Source organism: Labeo rohita, chromosome 3, assembly GCF_022985175.1.
Source record: "Labeo rohita strain BAU-BD-2019 chromosome 3, IGBB_LRoh.1.0, whole genome shotgun sequence".
Taxonomy (NCBI): domain Eukaryota; kingdom Metazoa; phylum Chordata; class Actinopteri; order Cypriniformes; family Cyprinidae; genus Labeo; species Labeo rohita.
The window spans coordinates 37,535,395-37,558,348 of record NC_066871.1 but is presented as its reverse complement, the minus strand read 5'-3'; the positions used below and the strand labels follow the sequence as shown (position 1 = coordinate 37,558,348).

General features: G+C 35.4%; 1 protein-coding gene across 1 annotated transcript in view; it reads left to right on the top strand.

The window, feature by feature from the left end:
- prkcab (protein kinase C, alpha, b) overlaps positions 1–17,838 on the top strand; it is a 171,867-nt gene extending 154,029 nt beyond the window's left edge. The window contains 4 exon segments of the mRNA XM_051106600.1: positions 2,177–2,257; positions 7,340–7,447; positions 8,159–8,299; positions 13,564–17,838. Of these exon segments, the coding sequence (XP_050962557.1) occupies positions 2,177–2,257; positions 7,340–7,447; positions 8,159–8,299; positions 13,564–13,731 (498 nt within the window). The 3' untranslated portion in view covers positions 13,732–17,838.
- The last annotated feature ends 5,116 nt before the right edge of the window (positions 17,839–22,954 follow it).

Below are 22,954 nucleotides of genomic sequence, written 5' to 3'. Positions count from 1 at the left end.
GAAAGAGATATGTATATATATGTATATATATATTAAGAAAAATTAGGATATTTGATTTTAATTTTACAGTTTTTGTTTGCAAACTGCTTCTGCCAGTCATTGACCATTTTTTAAAAAATTGTCTTTAACCATTATTTCCATTAATGGTAAACATGTGGCACCCTGTGCTGCCATGCATTTGCTGTTTTACAGTGTACCAAACGACAGTGATATATAATTTTATAAGAAGGGTTATATTGACATATTAAGACTTTGCTTACATCTTAAATATATTTTTTTCTATTTTACTAAAACAGTTTTAGGTAAATCAATTACAATTACAATTTAAAAAATATTTCACGTGTGATTTATGAGATTTGTTTTATTTTGAATCCAATTTTTCTTTGTAAAAGGCAAGGTAAAAGGTAAAAGTTGATCATACTGATTTCAAACTTAAGGACTGATTAGTTTGAATATGCATTAAACCAGACACTATCATAACATCTTAGTTAATAATTCTGTATACTTTATTTTTGACAAAACATCCCATGTTTCACTAGTAACAGCACATTTTCGGGAGTGACAGTAATGTTTTGGTAGCGACCACATGACATTATAGAATATTAACCCAAATCCCAAAAAGCTACTAATACATACTTAAATACAAAAAAAAATAAAAAAAAATAGCAAAACTATACTAAAATTTTGTTTATTTCCCCCAAATGAAGGATTATGTGTTTCCTTTTGCCGCTACCGAAACGATGATGACATGTTTTGGTTGTGAATGTTACAGTAGTGACATTTATAACACACTTACCTCAAAATGATGAGGTCTATCTATTCACCATACATGTATAACTATGAGGAGTTATACATGTTTTTAAAACAACAATGGAATAAAATTTATTTTTAAAAATTATTTAAATATAATTTTCGTAAGTTCCCAATTCCACCTCCCAACTGAAAGTGGCCACTAAATGATGGTTTTATATACAGTACACATTTAAATGAGTACACCCCATCTGAATAAATACATGTGTTTTCTTCGTGATCACTAATATGCAATATAGTGGCAGGCTTGTTGGAACTTTATATCTCCAAAGAACCCTAATATGTCTTCTAGGTAAGAATAATTGGTGCATTTGTTAAGTTTTAGAGGGGGTGTACTCATTTATGCTATGCACTGTATATTAAGGGTTTCAATAGATAATAAAAGTATCTTAGTAAATATCTTAGATTTGAGTACTTCAGTGCTTTTTAAATGTGTTTTTGGTTGTGGGACAGCAGTTTGCACGTATTCTGAAGAATGGCTCATACTGTATTTTCCTCATAATAACTTTGATAACCGACTTGAATTGCTGTACTGGACACATGCGCTACTGAATGTAATACGAATATTTTCTTGTTCTTCCATCATGCTGTAGAAAGGATCCAGATGATTTTACTTTCTGCATGTCTGTATTTTATGAAATGTTTTTGCATTTTAATTCATGCAATATCACAGGTTTGCATGCAATTTGAAGAGCATGTTACATTTGTTTAAAAATATATATATATACTTATGTAGTTATTTAGTCAAAGTCATTGTTTTATGATTTCAGTTGTTAGAAATAGTCAGGTGAATCAAATCAAAATGATATCAAAATATCCATTTTTAGCAGAGAGGTGTGGTATAGATATTTGGTGTGTTTAAATTTAGCTACTATTTGTGCTCTGCTAATTTTACAGTATGTCACATATCTAATAGTTATCTCTTGAAAGAATGTGGCATGTGTGACTTAACTGCTTTTGAGAAAGTAATGGGCACCAATTTGTGCCCTATTTGTGGAAAGTGGCACAACTTTGCAGTCATTTCTAAAGCACACATGAAGAGGAAGAGAGTTTGCAGTGTGACATGAAACATACACTCTCTATGCTTAACAAAGCTCTCATTAACTACCCCTGTGATTATACACACTCACTGGTGTGTGTGTGCTGAATATGTGGGTGTAAATGGACTGGTGAGGGGAAAAAAGCAATTATTACAGCAAATGGTTAAAAATAGCAGAGTGCCAACCACCCCCTTGAGCAATAATGAAATGTGCATTGTGCTCTTGACAAATGAATGGAAGTTGAATAGAGTTTCCCAAGAGCCCATGAGAGTTGAATGAATGACTGGACAGAAAATGATGCACATGTTCATTTCCTCTTCCCCCAGATAATCGCCTATCAGCCGTATGGGAAATCGGTGGACTGGTGGGCGTACGGTGTGCTCCTCTACGAGATGCTGGCTGGGCAGGTAGGTGGACGTGCGCAGAAAGTTCTTGTGAATCATTTAAAATTCTCTTTAGTACTCAAATGAGTCAGATGCCAGGGCTTTTCAGAGCCACTTTGAATAACTGTGATTGCAGCCCTGCTGTGATCAGCGAACGCCACAAAAAATGACTTGCAGCAAAACATGCTGTCTCCGAGCAACAGAGCACGAAGGAGAGGATTGAGAGTTTGGTTTGCACAAGGTGCTTCTGACAGAACAAGAATTTTTATGCATTTTCATGTTCCATTTATGTCCTGCAGAATTTTGTATTTTAATTATCTCATGGGCTCAATACAGTTTAATTTCTGTAGGCAGTATTTATGAACAACTGTCAGAAAAAAATGTGCAAAAATTTAGCAGTACAACAGCTTGTTCAGGGGTGCAGTACCCTCAAAGTGACACCTTTGTACATTATTTACCCCTAAGTGTTCATAATAGTACCATAAGAGTAATATTTCTAATATTTCATTGGGTACTAACATGCACCCTTCAGGTGTAAAAAATGGTACAAAGGTTTCCCTTTGAGGGAACTGCCCCAACAACAAGCTGTTGTACCCCTAATGGTGCAATTTTTGTACATTTTTTTTTCTGCACGATGTTGATTTCAGATTTTGTCAAATAACATTCAAATATCAGAATCTTGCAGTGAAAGTCTATGGGACATAAACATTGCATAAATAAAAAGTTTTGAAAGTACACACTGATAAAAGTGCCGATATCAATACATATTTTATTCTCAGATTGTTGCATTGAAAAATCCAAATTTTAGATGCCTAAACCAGGGCCTGTAGGCCAAATTTGGACGATGATGACCTCTAATTTGGACCATTGTGCAACATCACAAGAGAAGAGAAAAAAAAACAATAGAAAAAAAATCAGATCTTCATTTCTTCTTCTTATTTTTGTTTTAACCTTTTTTTGCATTAAAACAAACATGTAATTGAATTTATTATCTACAAAATGTATAAAAATGTAACTGTAAAATGTAAAAGGTCACACTTTATTTTAAAGGGGTCATCGGATGCAAACTTCACTTTTACATGTTGTTTGAAAATTAATGTGTGTTGGCAGTGTATGTACAAATCTACCCTAAAATGATAAAAATCCATGCAGTGGTTTTTAATTAATCGGTAAAAATAATATCCCCTTTTCAAATCGAGCCGTTCTCAGATGCCTGTCGGTGTGGCATCACACCCACAGAGGCCGCTCCCACCATAGTTGATTGACATGAGCGTCTTACGTCAGATCAGCTGTTACAGTCAAAACCTCCATAGTTTCGATGCAGGGATGTAAGTTTCCAATTGAGCGATTGAGGTGTTCTGTTGCTGGATGTAATAATGAACATAGTGGTCGTCATTTACTCCCGACATCTGAGCTGCTAAAGATGCAGTGGATTACATTTGTTTGTGAAGGGAATGCGCCTCCCGATCTACATAAATGTGTCTATGTTCGCACAAATGATTCATGATCCAGCTTCACCTACAGCAGAAGTGAGTATAAGGGTTTTTTTTAATGAATCTCTGCAATCATCTTTCCTAATAACGTGCTAGTTAGCAAGTTTTACAGCTAAATGCAGCTAAAGTAAACAATCTCTCAGAGCAGCGGAGAGAAGAGAGGGGCGGGGGAGCAGAGCTCATTTGCATTTAAAGGAACCTTCTCCTCAGAATGGGATGATTTTTGCAGAGCTCATTTTGACAAGGTAAAAAGGGTGTTGTTTTACACAACCATTGAGAATTTTATTTTATTTAAATGTATTTTATAGACTTTTCATTAAGACCCTAAAAATTCATATCAACTTGTGGAAAATGGGCATTCGATGACCCCTTTAAGGTCCAGTTCTCAATAATAACAAACCATTAACTACTGGTTTTGCCTCAATAAACTCATAATTTGCTGCTTATCAATAGTTAGTAAGGATGTAGAAGGATGTAGCATATGGTCATTTAGAATAAGATGTTAATATGTACCTAATAAGTACTAATAAACAGCCAATATATTACTAATAGGCATGCTAATAAGTTAATAGTGAGAATTGTTCCATATACTAAAGTGTTACCGTGTGACCATTATATTTATATGTGACCCTGGACCACAAAACCAGTCTTAAGTCGCTGGGGTTTATGTGTAGCAATTACCAAAAATACATTGTGTGGGTAAAGATCATGTAAAGATCATGTTCCATGAAGATATTTTGTAAAATTCCTACTGTGAATATATCATAACTTAATTTTTGATTAGTAATATACATTGTTAAGAACTTTATTTGCACAACTTTAAAGGTGATTTTCTCAATATTTTGGTGTTTTTGCACCCTCAGATTCCAGGTTTTCAAATAGTTGTATCTCGACCAAATATTATCCTATCCTAACAAACCATACATCAATGGAAAACTTATTTATTCAGCTTTCAGTTGATGTATAAAGCTCAATTTTGAAAAACTGACCCTTATGACTGGTTTTGTGATCCCGGGTCACATATAATATCTTATATTTGATTATAATCTCATTTCACTTTTAGAATGTAGCAGTGGTACTTTGCAAAAACACAAAAAAATGTTTTAGTTGCAGAACTGGTTTTATACAAAGACACACAGACATTTAACTGACATGCATTGGCTTAATGAACTGCTTTATTTGTCCCTTTCGGAGTATTCTCTATTGATTTCAGTGAGATTCATTTATATACAGAGTGCACCCCAGGCCTCAGTTTGAAACGCACTTCCTGTGTCGTCTATACTTTCTGCCAGAACGGTTACCAAGGTTACGTCATTTACATCTCAGCTTTCTCCCGCTGACTCCCGAGTCCAATTACCCAACAGAAGAATCTTGTTATACACTTGATGTGTTTCCCTTTAGATGATTTTGTTCTCGGACACCCCCATCCTGGAATGATTTCTGCTTATGTAATATGTCATCCCACTGCTCTGAGGATACAGTGTTTTAAAAATGTGAAAAGTGTAAAATGACTCTGGAATCATGACAGAAATGTGTAAAGCTCCTTTTTAGAAACATTGAGTACGGTGGGTGTCTGCTAATAACCCGCCTCTGTCAGAATGAGGGGGTGGAAGCTGTCAGTACTCCTGGAGAACTTAAGACAGATTGAGATTTAGGGTTCCAGAACTGTGACAAATAGGACAGAGAAAAAGACTTAAAGTTTATTAAAAAAAAAGGGTCTGTTGAAACAGCTCAGCTACTATAATATAAATATGACAACAATAGACTGTTGGGTCACACTTTATTTTAAGGTCCAATTCTTGCTATTAACAATCCATTAACTACGACTTTGCCCTCAATAAACTCCTAATTTGCTGCTTGTAAATGGCTAGCAATGTAGTTGTTAAGTTTAGGTATTGGGTAAGATTAGGGATGTAGAATATAGCCATGCAGAATATGTGCTTTGTAAGTACTAATAAACAGCCAATATGCTAGTAATATGCATGCTAATAAGTAGCTAGTTAACAGTGTGAATTGATCCCTATACTAAAGTGTTACCGACTGTTGTCATGTGTTAAGCGAATGAGCATGTTTATTTAAACAGGTACAGTGTTGATTGAATTATTCTGATCTCTCAAGCAGATAGCAGATTACCACAGCAAACCAATGGGGGCTGAAAAAGTTAAAGATGCATATTGCACTTTATTAGCTGGCTAACATGTTTTTACCCTAGAAATTTAAAAATATTAATTTTCAGGAGCCATTAGTACAGTTTTCAGTGTCGCATGATCTTTCACAAATCATTGTAATAAGCTGACTTATTATAAATTTTGGAAATGGTTGTGCTGCTTAATAGTGTTTAGGAACCTGTGATATATATATATATATATATATATATATATAGTAAAAAAAAATGTGTTTATTTCAAAGAGAAGTCTTTTGTAATAAAATACTAGCATTTAAAAGTATGGGGTCCCTTGTTTAGAACCATTATGTCAAAATGTAATATTTCACAGTATTACTGTTCTTTCTATATTTTTGGTCGAATAAATGCAACCTTGATGAGTATAAGAGACTTTCAAAAGAATTAAAAATCCTATCGATCCCAAACTTTTGAACAGCAGTGTACATACAGTTGAGGTCAAAAATTTGCATCCTCTTTTCAGAATAATTAAAAATGTTAATTATTTTACCAAAATAAGAGGGATCATACAAAATGCATGTTACTGATGATTTAGTACTGGCCTGAATAAGATATTTCACATAAAATATGTTTACATATAGTCCTCATAAGAAAATAATTGTTGAATTTATAAAAATGACCCGGTTCAAAAATTTACATCCCTTTGATTCTTAATACTGTGTTCTTACCTTAATGATCCACAGGGTCAGCAGGGGATGAAAACTTTTTAAATTTGAATATCAGAGTAAGTGTAACTTATTTTGTATTCAGTATCTTCTGTAGCTTCTGAAAGGCAGTACTAAATGAGAAAAAAAAAAAATATTTTGGCAAAATAAAAAATATGTTCACATCTTTCTGTTCAAAAGTTTACACCCCTGGCTCTTAATGCATTGTCTTTCCCTCTGAAGCATCAGTGAGAGTTTGAACCTTCTGTAATAGTTGCATATGAGTCCTTCAGTTGTCCTCAGTGTGAAAGATGGATCTCAAAATCATACAGTCGTTGTTGGAAAGGGTTCAAATACACAAAAATGCTAGAAAACCAAAGAATTTGTGGGACCTGATGGATTTTTCTGAAGCACAGCAGGCAGCTTAACAGTTCTGAACAACCAAGGGACTCATGAAAAACCAACCAAACAAACACAGCTGTGGATTTTTCAGGTAACAACACAGTATTAAGAATTAAGGGGATGTAAACTTTTGAAATGGGTAATTTTTATAAATTCAATAATTAATTTTTCTTGTGGACTATATGTAAACATCTTTTATGTGAAATATCTTATTCAGGTCAGTACTAAATAAACAATAACATGCATTTTATATGATCCCTCTTATTTTGGTAAAATAATAAACATTTTTAATAATTCTGAAAAGGGGAAGCAAACTTCTGACCTCAGCTGTAAATATATCATATGTATGTTTTATATAAATCAACAACTGCTTTGTTTCTAACAGCCTCCATTTGATGGCGAGGACGAGGATGAGCTGTTTCAGTCCATAATGGAGCACAACGTGTCCTACCCCAAATCCCTGTCTAAAGAGGCAGTGTCCATCTGTAAAGGGGTGAGTCCCGAGACATCAGCAGGGCCTCCTTTATTCCTCTAAATGTCTGTATGCCACCACTCACTGAATGAGAAAAGAATAATGCGAAGGCTATATTGGAATTAATTTTTCAGCTTGGGTTAATAACTGGCGTACTTTAATATTGCTGTCAGCTCAAGTCATGGAAATATCACCTCCTATAATAGTTGAGTGGAAGATAATAATATTTCATTACATTTGTCTTTCCACCATTCTGTTTGATTATGTTCCACTGCGAAACAAAAAATTAATATGATTCATGGTGATGATATAAATGTCAGTAAAGGCTGTGACGATAATAACGGCCCTTAAGATGCATGATTACTAATGTAGGGGAGATCAATAGTTAATGTAGAATAGCTTCAAATCTCATTATGTATATTAGATGTTTTGGGCACTGTCTAATTTTTCTTAATGATAATAAATGAACGTTAAGAAGAGACTCTAATGTTAGTTACAGATTTTTTTTCACTTAAGTGATTTCAGTTCAAATTTAGCACAGCCAGATTGGAAAAACTTTGTATTGCACTAATGTATTTTAGCGGTTTCTATATAATGAAATATAAATTCTTTTTATAAATATTTTATGCTTCAAATTTAGCCTACCTACCTACCCATATGCTCTTTCATGATTAAATCTGAGGTAGATGGGCTCTGGTTTAATAATCTCCCTCTTCTCATCCGCACACACAGCTGATGACGAAGCATCCATCTAAGCGTCTAGGTTGCGGTCCAGAGGGTGAGAGAGATATAAAGGAGCAAGCTTTCTTCCGCAGAATTGACTGGGAACGGTTGGCCAACAGAGAGATTCAGCCTCCATTTAAACCCAAAGTGGTGAGTGTAAATATGATGTGTTTGTACATCTATGACCTTTTCCAGCGCTGTTGGTGTTGGATGGCAGCTCGCTGTCTCAGGTCACAGCAGACCACACTGTATATTGTCTAGTTACTTACATAACCTCTGTTCTTTGATAATAGTTTGATGTGTTCTAGTCTCATTGCTCATCTAATGCATTTTAAACACCAAGATGGCTGAAGCTAGTGCATTCACCAATGGTTAGCTGCTATGTTGCTTCCTAGTGTAGTGTAGAGTTTTTAACAATCATTAATGTGTTTTTTTCCTAAGAGCATTGTAGTTCCATGATTCTAAAACTATAGTTCCAAGGAACAATTGCAAACAGCTTTTTGTTTTGACTTTTACTTTAATAGATCATTCTCTTAAGCAAATTAAGCAAACAAACATCCAGTTCAGTCTATGTGAATCATTCTATAATTAGGGGTACATGACATGTCCACTATTATCAATTTTACTAATTTTTCACTTCAAGAAATTATCACTTTTATATCAGGGGACATTCCTAATTCATTTAATACAAAAATCCAACAGATACCTATCTTTTATCTTTTCCTTTTTTGGAGGGAAATTTGAAGATAGCTTGGTAGGTTATAACTTCTCCTCTTCAATATTTTATCAACATTATTGTCTGCACATTGAGTAGATTAATTGACCGTGAACTGTGTTGTCAACATGTTCTGGTGAACTTGTGTCACACGTTATATTTATAAATATATAGAGAAAGAATAGAAAAACAGAAGTTAATCAAGGTCATGTAATAACTCGTCCAAGATCAGCAGTTTGCACAAGGCCCTAAAATGGCCAAAATGTCAACTGTGTTACCTATCAACTGTTACCCCTCAGCTGTAAGACAGTTGACAATGATTAACACAGTTGAGAATGTTGGCAATTTAGTGTTAATTTATGCTTACACTTGAGTGTTGCTGATAAAAAAAAAAAATATATTCACAAACTATTGTCATTACAAAGAAATTACATAGGAATTGCCTAAAATCATGATTTGCATTACAGTGGATAAACTCAACTGATTTAATCACGGCTGCACCTTCTATGAACGCTATAATTTATTCACATATATATAATTATATTCACACATTATATTCACATTTGTCAATGGTTATAAAGCATTCAGAATTTCTCATGATTTGACATTAATTTGTCATCATTAATGAAAGTTCATGTTGTCAGTCTAAAATGGTAATTGTGCATTAACAACTGTCAACCATGTCGGTACAACAAATGTGCACTCTGAACTTATTTTCGCAGTGTATTTCTTATTTTGGCCGTGCATGCGGACCTGCGGACCACTTATGTGAACCCCTGATTAGATTTTTGTTTTTTATAACATGCACTCATAAAACATGCACAATATGATCAGGAATGTGTATTTAAAAGTATGTTAAAGTTAAAGTTGACTTTAAGAGTTGTAACTCTCAGAAGACGCTCACAAGTCCAGTCCAGAGAATTTAGGGGAATAGAAACAGAAAGCCAGAAGTAATACTAAAAATTAAAACTTAAAATTAAGTTATCTCCATTAACCAGTTCAGTTTGTTCAGGCATATTTGAACATAGCACATTTTGGTATGCTTTGAAAGCAAAATAAAGGAAGTGGAAAATGCAACAATAGAGGCTTTTACACTAAAGGAATGCTTTTATAGTTCGTATAAGTACTGGCAGAAGTATTCACTCTTGTGAATGTTTGCACTGTAAGAACTGGGAATGATTTTAGTTATAGAAACACTTTTTGAGGGGGAATAAACTGGCTCCTACTTCATAGTATGATTTATCCCAGGACAATAGGATCTACCAGTGATGTTAGTGTATGTTGACTGGCTGAATACAATCCATATGAAACACAAACACTCGCCACCAGCACCAGGAGCCATGTAAACACATTTTTTTTTCATACTACGAACTCCAAATGATAAACACTGATAGATGGACAGACACTGATATAGTCACATGCCCGTCCTCCATCCTCAGTTGTTGATGTAGTTGAATGCTGTACTTAAATGATGTTGCTGTTGGTCAGCTTATGTCACTTCAGAATTCCTACTGGTGGTGAAAATACAACCAGAAAATAGCCCTAGCGGAAAATGTAGTTCTGTCATGAAAACTCTCTGAAGATTTTAGCATGGTAATGGATATGACAATGTCAATGTGTTTGGTCTTGGGGGAATAGAACTGCTATGCTGCTGAATTGCTGCTGCTGTTAGTTATTGTTATAGTTATTGTACTGTTGCACAAATAGCATATATAATAACACATACCAGATTTATACAGGTGGAGCTGGGGAAGTTGAAGGGTTTCAGAGAAACTTTGAAAACGTGATGCAAAATACTCTTGTGAATGTTAACCAGCCATTCAAATGCAAAACTGCAAGCTCATTGGCTGCGTATGCAACATGAACCAATCAGCTTGTGCCATCTAGGGCGGGTTTCACAGATAGGGCTTAGACTAAGCCACAATTAGGCCATAGTTCAGTTAGGACATTAAAATCATTTTTTATAAAGAAGCATTACACTGTAAAAAAATTAAACATAAAAAAACACAGAAATGCATGGCAGCACAGGGTGCCAAACATGTACCATTAACGGAAATAATGGTTAAAAATGGTTACAGACATGCAGCAGAACATCAACATTTCATGGTCTTCTGGACTAAAGCACACACTGTACTATTCAGCACAACAGAAAACCTTTAAATTCCAAAAATAACATTGAACACTAACAGATCTCTCTAGATCTCAGCATCTTCACTTATTACAAACCAGTCTGACTTTGGCTGCTGTAACTGTGCATTTCCAAGGCATATTTGTTATCGCAAAACCAGCAAGAAAGATTATGATCAGATAAAGTTAGTTACATACTGTGAATGATCTTGTCGTCGTTAGGGGTTTTTTAATTCACAAAACCTAATGTTTGAGCATATTAAATAAAATCCTTAATTTCATTTTGTTGTAGTCTTAATATTTTAATGCATAAATTTCAAACCAGCTTTAATATTTTGAAAATCTGTAAGCAATTTAGAAAAATTGTTTAAACACAATCATGTAGATTCAGACATCAGTAATCTGCATATGAACCTCAACAGTGGTGACAATCAACAAACTACTCAGATCAGCTCTGATGATCACAAAACAACCTTTTTGTTGATTGTCACCATTGTTGAGATTCATGTGCTGATTCTTGATGTTTGTGTGAGTACGAAAAAAAAACTTCATTCAAAACACTTAATGGTTTAAAAAAAAAAAAAAAAAGTCCCTGAATATCATAACATCTTGAGACTGTTGTTAACAAAAAGCTAAAATACAATACTCATGACATAAGTGAATCAGGCTCCTATGTAATGCTTAAATCATCAATAACCTGATCTGATCAGATCTTTTTTCATCAATTTTTGCTATGCTAAATGTGCTTCAGAAACACACAGTTATAGCACCCAGAGAAAAAATGAAGTTATAAAGTCAAGGGTCAAGAGACTAACTAAAGCAAATGCTTATCTCCACGATGGTGACTTCAAACTTTATTATTTTCAATAAAACATTTAACATCTAAACCTTTGTTAATTCTCAATAAGAAGTTTTGTATGAAAGAAATAAAGTCAGACTGGTTTGTAATAAGTGAAGATGCTGAGATCTAGAGAGATCTGTTAGCGTTTCATGTTCTGTTGCTGCCAGTCATGTGACGTTTAATTAATTACTTATTTTATTAATGAGTTAATTTATGATTGCCTGTAAATGAACAGTGTTGCTTTTTGTTTGGCTCCCTTTGCTGCCAGTCATTTGACCATTTTTTTGCCTTTTGTTTTACAGTCAAGGTGTTTGATCATAAAAATTCATGAAATACCTGTAAAATAGCAGCGTTTGTCAGCTTATTTAAATAAGGAGATTTTACTTTAATTTTATGGTTTTTGTTTGGCAGCTGTTGCTGCCAGTCATTTAACAGTTTTATAGTCTAACGGTTTTGTTATTGTATTAATTACAGATTTTTTTTGTAATTTTACATACATTTGGTTACAGTTTAAGAAAACAGAAAACATACTGCATAAAATACAGTAATTTTCTGTATAAAAAAATGTAAATTACTGTAATTTATCATAATTTCATAATACTTGAAATAACAGCCAGGTAGTTAATTTAGAGTGTGCTCAACCCTGGTCCTGGAGATTGACTTTCCTGCAGAGTTCAGCTCCAACCCTGACCAAACACACCTGAACCAGCTAATTAGGATCTGAAGGAGCACTTGATAATTACAGACAGGTGTGTTTGATTAGGGTTGGAACTAAACTCTGCAGGAAGGTCGATCTCCAGGAACAGGGTTTGGCACCCCTGCTGTAGATCATTGGTCTCAAACTCAATTGCTGGAGGGCCACAGCTCTGCACAGTTTAGCTCCAACCCTAATCAAATACACCTGATCCAGCTAATCAAGGTCTTCAGGATTGCTAGAAACTTCCAAGCAGGTGTGATTTGGAGCTGGTTGGAGCTAAACTCTGCAGAGCTGTGGGCCTACAGGAACTGAGTTTGAGACCACTGCTGTAGATTGTCAGATGAAATTAAACAATTCCCAATCAAAAAGTCAGTTGATGGAAGACGGAAGTATTACTCATCTCCATCTCGCTCTGTAAATGTAAAATCCACATCTGTCCTCCATCTGTCTTGGTCACATCGCGGCACTCCACACACACTATAGGAACAGAACTGTTAAATCTAAGATTTTTGTATTGTTATGTTTACCGTCTGTTAAATTTTGAAAATCTGATACAATTGTAAAAATCCTTTGGTGTGGGCCAGCATTTAGTCAGCCTTAGTCAGCTTAATAAGGGAGCCCACATGATAAAGGCCTAGACTATTTTAAGAGTCTTTTCATGTGTTTGCATCAAAACCACCCACCCTCTGTGCTGATCTTCCCTCACTGTGTGAATATATGTGTGTTTTATGGGTATAACCTGATTCATCTCAACTTGTGGCCACCCATGTTTGTTTGCACAGCCAGCTCAAAGGACCCCATTGGTCCTCCACAGGTGCTAGAGCTGGGCTGCAGTCTTTTCAATCTTTAACACAGCCTTGAATATTCCCCTTCCAATCATCTTTATAAAAATCCTCCATTTACCGGACATATGAGTGTACGTGACGTCCATGACGGAAGTGCTATGTGAAAGAATTTTCTCTCGGGCGCAGGGCCAGCTTTTCAATTGAATCTAAAAATAACCCACCGTCTTTCTTCTCCCCTTTCTTTAACAGTGCGGCAAAGCGGCGGAGAACTTCGACAAATTCTTCACCCGCACGCAGCCCATGCTGACCCCTCCAGACCAACTGGTCATCGCCAACATCGACCAGAGCGAATTCGCTGGATTCTCTTTCATAAACCCAGAGTTCATTCACCCAGCATCGCTTCACAGTGTGGTATGAGACGGCCCGATGAAGAAGAGGACCGCCTGTCCAGTTCAAACTAATAACCACGTCCATGTTATTTATGAACTCACCAAATCTTTGTAGACAGTTGAATACCCTTTATCTGAACATATCTGAACTGAGGAGGGCTGGAGAAGGGGGTTTGATGGCTGAATGGAAATGTATCATAAAGCATGTGTACGCATTCAGGCAGTATCTAATGGAGATGATGTGAGATCTGTTCCATAGACTGGTGAGCATTTTAAGGCACCGCAGACTCGTTCCCAGAAAATGATTCTTTTACGAGGTTCCACCTTGGTTAGGATGCTGCTTGTGTAGGCAGTAGACAGAAAGGCAGCTCTCTAGGCTTTGAAACAGAGCCATTATGTCCTCATAGCAACGATAAGTCATCTAATGCCTGTTTGCTGATAGATGTTATGTGCAGGCCCAGTATATTTTACAAAACGCAGATATTTTTGAAGGTGGAGATGTCGAATGATCCCTTTTTCCAGTCCTCAGATTCTTTGTGTGTGAAGCATGCTGACATGAAACAGGTTTTTGTGTCCTATTCCTTATATCCTCTACTGCCATTTCTAATGTTCCTGAATTATATATTTGTAAATCTAAAAAATATCTTGTTATAGGAGTGCCAAAATATAACTGCATCAAAAGGTTTTTTATATCCAGCTCTATATATGCATATTGATTTCCTACTAGATCTCTTGGTGGTGTCCCTTATCTAGGGCTGAAACTTGAACCCTTATCGCTCCTCGAGTTTTAGCATGACAACTTCCAATCCCGTCACTGCCTGCTCGCCTGGTTCCTACATATTCAACATATACACAACTTTTTCTCTCGCTCTAAATGTATGAATTGTGATTCCTCGTCTGTAATGCGCAGGCCTAAACACCCGCAGAATCCTGCAGAGAATTAGATCACCTGTCCTACTCATCTGCTTGCATGTTTGTTTTTATTAAATTCTTCTGATAATCTAATAATACTGTTTCATTTAATATATTTTACCATGATTAAATCCATCCCGCAGATTTTCTGTCATGATCAGCACAAAAAGTCTGCAGATTGATAAAGAATAAACATTTAAACCAAACTGAGTCTCTTCTGATAGAAATGCATATGGCCTTTGATTTAACACATGCATATTATGCTAAAGAAAACTACCACTGCTACAAATTAAAGGAGAAGTCCACTTCCAGAACAAAAAATTACAGATAATGTACTCACCCCCTTGTCATCCAAGAAATTATGTTTTTGAGGAAAACATTTCAGGTTTCATACAGTGGACTGTTATGGTGCCCCGAGTGTGAACCTCCAAAATTTAGTTTAAATGCGGCTTCAAACGATCCCAAATGCGGTTGTAAACAATCCCAGCCGAGGAAGAAGAGTCTTATGTAGCAAAATGATCAGTTATTTTCATAAAAATGATACAATTTATATACTTTTTAATGTCAACTCGTCTTTGCCCGAACTCTGTTTTTTTCCCGTTCATGACAGTTAGGGTATGTCGAAAAACTCAACTTCAACATCGTCCTATATCACTGTCTTACCATTTTTGTTAATGGTGTTTGATCTTCTTTTAATGTTCGCTTTGCAAAGACTTGGTCAGTACTTATGCAGTGATGTAGCATGATTTTGAAATAATTTTTGAAGTTTTGAAGCTGAAGGGAGAAAATATGATTGTTTTTCGACATACCTGTCTTGTACCAGAATACACAGAGTTCAGGCAGAGCAAGACAAGACGAGTTAAAATTTAAATGGTATTTTTTTAAATGAAAATAACCAATTGTTTTGCTAAATAAGACCCTTCTTCCTCAGCTGGGATCATTTACAACTGCATTTGGGATCATTTGAAGTTGCATTTTGGAAGTTCAAACTCGGGGCACCATATCAGTCCATTATATGGAGAAAAATCCTGATATGTTTTCCACAGAAAACATAATTTCTTTACGACTGAAGACATGAACATCTTGGATGACAAGGAGGTGAGTTTTTAATTTACATTATCTGTAATTTTTTGTTCTGAAAGTGGACTTCTCTAAAGAACATGTAATGAAACAAAAAATATGTTGTACTTGAAGTGTCTAAAACCTGTTAGGACATATTGCACCCCAGAAAAGATTTTAGAACCTTTTATTTTATTTTATTTTATTTTATTTATTTATTTTATTTTATTTTTTTTTTTTTTTTTTTTTTGCATTGTGACATTTACAGGACTGTTAAGCACTTTTACCTTAAATGCTAAATAAATAAATAAATAAACTTATTTACCTTTACTTTAATGTGATATAATGTGAAATTTAGATGATCTGTTTACTGTACATTAAGTATTTTTAAATCATGGTAGTCTTTGTGGTATATACTGCTTATTATTTGACAATAATGAGAATCTAATGAAAATCACCAATGGGAGCAAAGAGAATTACAGAAAAAGTAAAAAAACATTATGTAATGAAAATGTGTGTAACTGTCTAAACAATTATGCCACAATGCAAAAACTCCTAAAGGCCTTCAAATACACTTTCTTTTTATATAAATCATCACAGTTTATGACTCCCTAATGCCCAACATGATTTGGTGACAAATGTTAGATCAGTTATGTATAACTTCTAATATAACCCTGTCTCTGGTAGTGTTTCTGTTCTCTGGTGATCAGTACTCTTCGTGTTAAACTACATGTTCTTATCAAAGGGAGCTTTCCAGTATATATCGGATATTTTTATCTTTTTAGGTCTTAGTTTACAGTCATCTTGCATTTTTGCTCTGTGAGTACTTTTATGTAGAGCGCTATGTTTACTGTTACACTAAAGGTACACTATATATACCAAGATTTTTGTAAATACAGAGAAAGCATACATTATCCTGCAGATTTTATACTAAGAACTGAATGTGCTTTTACTAACTTAGATGGTTTCTATGTTTAGACGATCCAAAAAGACTAGTTTGGCTAATTTGAGATAGCTTTGGTATCTGCAAACCTTTGTTATATGTAACTCTTGTATTTATCTGCTCTGTTTTCTATGCTGATAGTATATAAGTGTAGGAGCTGTATGTAGACTGACTGGGCTCTGTGAATGTACGCAGTGCTCCTACATACCGTACGTGTGTTTGTACTGCAGCTGCTGTGTGCATGTGGGGCAAATTGGCGCATGCAAAACGTGTTGCATGATTCCAGGAATCCGGAGTCCTCTAGCATGGAATGACTGTCACACACCGAGTACCATATCTGTCCCACCTCAGCTCTCTTCCTTTGTGTTTGTTGCTTTCGTTCCTGTTTAGTTTCAGTCGGTGGATGAAGATTTAGACTCTGTAATGCGTAGATTCTGACCACTGCTGAGCAACTTTGTCTGTGTGACAACAGGGTAAAGATGGAAAAGTCAATTTTACCATACTTCAGACATCATTTTATGTATTCTAGTAAAAAAAAGTACCTCAGAAATGCTGTATTTACACATTAGATGATTGCTCAGTTTGGGCTCTAGTCTTGTGCCAAGCCCTCGGTGGAAATACTGTAGCTATCAGGTGCACCATTGTTGAATTTCACCACTGATTTGTCAGTATAAGCACATTTTTTGAATCTGTCATTTTTCAGTATATATTTTAGAAATGTAATAGACCTGATGTTTGATGCCCCTGTGTATGAAAGCAAAAGCAAGTAGATATTCCAGGTGTTTATTTCTTCATTCATTCAGAAGTAAATGAATACATGATGAATGGAAACAGAGCCGGTCCTCTTTTGAAGTGATTCAGAAAGTTTTTAAAGCGGTTGTCTTGCAGGATGCAGGTTTACACAAGTGTCTCACATTGAGAGTATTTGGGAATTTAACGTTCATGTGTTTGATGGTGGGTTTTCTGCATGTGAGGCGGCATTCCAACATTCCCTGAAAATATGAAGTATATGAACATTCCACCCAGCCATTTCTTATTAGAGATTCTATCAGGAATTATAAATATAAATTTATCATTATTATTATTATTCAGTTATGGATTCCAGGACAGTGTTTTAGTTTCAATAGGTTAATTCACTCATCTTTGTTTTTCTTTACAAAATTTTGTCCCTCTGTTCTTTGTGAAGGAAAATGTGTATAAATAAATGTATGACAAAAGTGATCATGTCCATGTTTTGGTTCTTTAAAATGATGGGGTTTGTTGAGTACATTCTTCATGTAGCACCAGCGGCCATCAACAAAAATGTGGTCTAACTCATACAAAACACATTCTTGATCAGTTAACACTGATTAAGAAAAAAGAAATTAAGTGGATTTTGCTCTGCCAGTGGGGTAAGCAAAATATTTTTAAAATGAGTATTTTACTTACCCCACTGGAAGATAATTTCTTTGTTTTAAGCACAATTTACTTAATTTAGTTTTTTTTTTTTTTTCAGTGGAAAAAAGACTAAATATCTTATGTTATATTTAGATATTTTGACTAGAAACAAGACAAAAATACTAAGATAAGCCTTTGTTTATTTGTTTGTTTGTTTGTTTGTTTTTTTCCAGACGGATATGGTTTATTTCAAACATTAAAACCAAATCAAACTAAGCCCCCCTTCATACAAATACTTCCCACAGAATCATAAGGAATTCAACAATTCTGTTTCCAGATTTAATGCCTCCTAATGATTTCTATTCCTTAAAGGTTCTATTAACAATTACTTTAGTACTTTTAAGGAATATGCATTCCAAAAATAAAACACAGGGCCAAATGAGAAGATGAGGTGAATTAATACACTGTGTGCAGAATTATTAGGCATGTTGATATTCTGGTCATATTTTTTTTCCAAACACATTTTACCAATTCCAAACCACATCAGTCTTAATAACTACTGTTAATTTTGTGTTTAATCATTTATATGTGATGTATAATTGTCCGTGAAGGCTGGAAGTGAAAAACTCCTTATATTCAGGTGTGCAGGATTATTAGGCATGTTTTCGTTTACAGCTAAAATGAGCCAAAAAAGATATTTAACCCAGACTGAAAAGTCCAAATTATTAAATGCCCATGAGAAGAATGCAATACTAATGCATTACAAGAATTTGCAAAGTTAAGGCTTGACCATTGGACAGAGAAATGCTTGTTGAGTCTGCATGGTCAGAAAAAACAGGTGGAGAAGAAAAGATGCATGTTAACTGCAAAAGAATTAGGAATTAAGGTGAAGAATTAGGTGTGACACCATCAGGAACCGTTTCCAGTTCTCCAGCGCCACCATTTTCCAGAACTGCAACCTACCTGGAGTCTTCAGAAGTACAATGTGTCAGGTTCTCAGAGACTTTGCTTGAAAAAATCCTAAAAAATGCCCCTTACTTAATAAGAATAACAAGCTGACGTGTTGTGAAATACATGAAGACAGTTTTTTTATATGCTTTAGAGACAGATAAGTTGAGAGTGACTCTTGAGGGACCAGCATCACATTCTCTTGTACCTCTGATTCAAGAATTTATCTTCCAAAATCTGGCAGTAAGTTTTGGGAGTTCATGTTTAGACTCCTATCCTGAAAAGTCTGACTTGCAGAGATGGACTAAAATGAACTCCCAAAACTTACTGCCAGATTTTAGAAGATAAATTCTTGAATCAGAGGTACAAGAGGATGTGATGCTTGTCCTTCAAGAGTCACTCTCAACTTATCTGTCTCTAAAGCATATAAAAAAAATGTCTTCATGTATTTCACAACACGTCAGCTTGTTATTCTTATTAAGTCAGGAGCATTTTTTAGGATTTTTTACCAAGCAAAGTCTCTGAGAACCTGACACATTGTACTTCTGAAGACTCCAGGTAGGTTGCAGTTCTGGAAAATGGTGGCGCTGGAGAACTGGAAACGGTTCCTGATGGTGTCACACCTAATTCTTCACCTTAATTCCTACTTCTTTTGCAGTTAACATGCATCTTTTCTTCTCCACCTGTTTTTTCTGACCATGCAGACTCAACAAGCATTTCACTGTCCAATGGTCAAGCCTTAACTTTGCAAATTCTTGTAATGCATTAGTATTGCATTCTTCTCATGGGCATTTAATAATTTGGACTTTTCAGTCTGGGTTAAATATCTTTTTTGGCTCATTTTAGCTGTAAACGAAAACATGCCTAATAATTCTGCACACCTGAATATAAGGAGTTTTTCACTTCCAGCCTTCACGGACAATTATATATCACATATAAATGATTAAACACAAAATTAACAGTAGTTATTAAGACTGATGTGGTTTGGAATTGGTAAAATGTGTTTGGAAAAAAAATATGACCAGAATATCAACATGCCTAATAATTCTGCACACAGTGTAGATTTAAAACAACAAAAGATCTGTCTTTTTACTGAAAGAAAGAAATGCATTTCAATACTTGGTGATAAAGCAGCAATAATAAACAAAAGTGTACATTTAACCACACTGCAGAATATGAAAGTTTTATTATTTTTGTTGTTATTATTATTATTATTATTATTATTATTATTATTAAAAATGCAGTTAATTTGAACATAGAAAAAGTACAGGAGTTGTGCAGAATAGAGCCAACCAAATATAACAAGACAGCCTAAATAAATTAAGAAAATAAAACATAAGAAGAAAAAACAAAAGTTAACACTTGAACAGTTGTCTTTGAAAAGAGTCCATCATTCTTTTTCAATAAAAGTGTTTTATTGATTTATTGTAGAAGTAGATGTAGAAGAGACTTTGGTCACACTTTATTTTAAAGTCCAGTCCTCACTATTGCCTCCATAAATTCCTAATTTACTGCTTATTAATAGTTAGTAAGGCAGTTGTTACGTTTCAGTATTGTTGTAGGATTAGGGATGTAGAATATGGTCATGCAGAATATGTGCTTTATCCAGTATGTTAATAATAGGTATGCTAATAAGCAACTAATTAATAATAAGAATTGTTCCCTATACTAAAGTGGGACTTTTTCAATCCCAAAAAAGGGCTACAACTGGGTTTTAAACAGTAAAGCCCATTGAATGTCAGTTCTGACCAATAAGGACTTTACTCTGATAAATCAAAAGGTCAAAATGTATCCTCTCCCCAGAAGTGCTTTAAACCAGTATTCTGTATGTAGTATTTCAGTACACATTAAAGAAAGAAGATATTCTTTAAAAAGAATTCTGCTGGAGAACACTGCTGCACTAGAATGAACCCATAACAAGAATGACTTTGTACACTGACCAAAATGATAAACGCAGCACTTTTGTTTTTGCCCCCATTTTTCATGAGCTGAACTCAAAGATCTAAGACTTTTTCTATGTACACAAAAGGCCTATTTCTCTCAAATATTGTTCACAAATCTGTCTATCTGTTAGTGAGCATAATCCATAATCAAGATAATCCATCAACCTCACAGGTGTGGCATATCAAAATGCTGATTAGACAGCATTATTATTGCACAGGTGTGCCTTAGGCTGGCCACAATAAAAGGCCACTCTAAAATGTGCAGTTTGACTGTATTGGGGGGGTCCCAGGGGGGTCCGAAAACCAGTCAGTATCTGGTGAGACCACCATGTACCTCACGCAGTGTAACACATCTCCATTGCATAGAGTTGATCAGGTTGTTGATTGTGGCCTGTGGAATGTTGGTCCACTCCTCTTCAATGGCTGTGCAAAGTTGCTGGATATTGGCAGGACCTGGAACACGCTGTCTTATACGCTGATCCAGAGCATCCCAAACATGCTCAATGGGTGACATGTGCAAGCCATGCAAGAACTGGAATGTTTTCAGCTTCCAGGAATTGTGTACAGATCCTTGCAACGTGGGGCTGTGCATTATCATGCTGCAACATAAGGTGATGGTCGTGGATGAATGGGACAACAATGGGCCTCAGGATCTCGTCACGGTATCTCTGCGCATTCAAAATGCCATCAATAAAATGCACCTGTGTTCATTGTGCATAACATATGCCTGCCCATACCATAACCCCACCGCCACCATGGGCCACTCAATCTACAACGTTGACATCAGCAAACCGCTTACCCACACGATGCCATACACGCTGTCTGCCATCTGCCCTGTACAGTGAAAACCGGGATTCGTCCGTGAAGAGAACAGCTCTCCAAAGTGCCAGAAGCTCTCGAATGTGAGCATTTGCCCACTCAAGACGATTACAACGATGAACTGCAGTCAGGTCGAGACCCCGATGAGGATGACGAGCATGCAGATGAGCTTCCCTGAGATGGTTTCTGACAGTTTGTGCAGAAATTCTTTGGTTATGCAAACCGACTGTTGCAGCAGCTGTCCAGGTGGCTGGTCTCAGACGATCTTGGAGGTGAAGATGCTGGATGTGGAGGTGCTGGGCTGGTGTGGTTACACATGGTCTGTGGTTGTGAGGCCAGTTGGATGTACTGCCAAATTCTCTGAAACGCCTTTGGAGACGGCTTATGTGTTGTGTTTATAATTTTGGTTAGTTTAATTTGTGCCTGTGGAGTTCCATGAGAAAAGCTCAGCGATAAAATAATGTCTCCTCTTGTTGTGACGCTTCATTTTTGATCTTGTTGTGGCTGTATGTAAATTTGCATTAAGATAATTAATAAATTACTAAATAAATGACAGCTGTAGCTATATGTGACCCTGGACCACAAAACCAGTCTTAAGTATCATGGGTATATTTGTAGAAATAGCCAAAAATACATCGTATGGATCAAAATTCTAGATTTTTCTTTTATGCCAAAAATCATTAGGATATTAAGTAAAGATCATGAACATAAATATATCAAAACTTAATTTTTGGTCAGTAATAAGCATTGCTAAGGACTTAATTTAAACAACTTTAAAACAACTTTATTTTTTCAATATTTAGATTTTTTTTTCACCTTCAGATTCCAGATTTTCAAATAGTTGTATCTCGGCCAAATATTGTCCTATCCCAACAAACCATACATCAATGGAATTAGGACAGATGACGTATATAAAATTGACCCTTATGACTGATTTTGTGGTCCAGGGTCAAATATTACAATATCTACAGCTACATTATTAATGTCATTACCCTTATAAATATCATAACGATTACGTATATCTGCTAACTGGCAGCAACTCATCACAAAAGTGGTGAGTTGCCTTTTCTGTGGTAACACACCTCAGTTAATCTCACATGGTGAACTTTTGGCTTTTGAATGTTTGGGCTGCAGCCTTCATCAAATACCAACTGGAAGGTTGGAGGTCAGTCATGTATAACTTCTAACTACAAAGGGAGCTTGCAGTATATAACCAACATTTTTATCTTTTTAGGTGGTAGTTCATGATC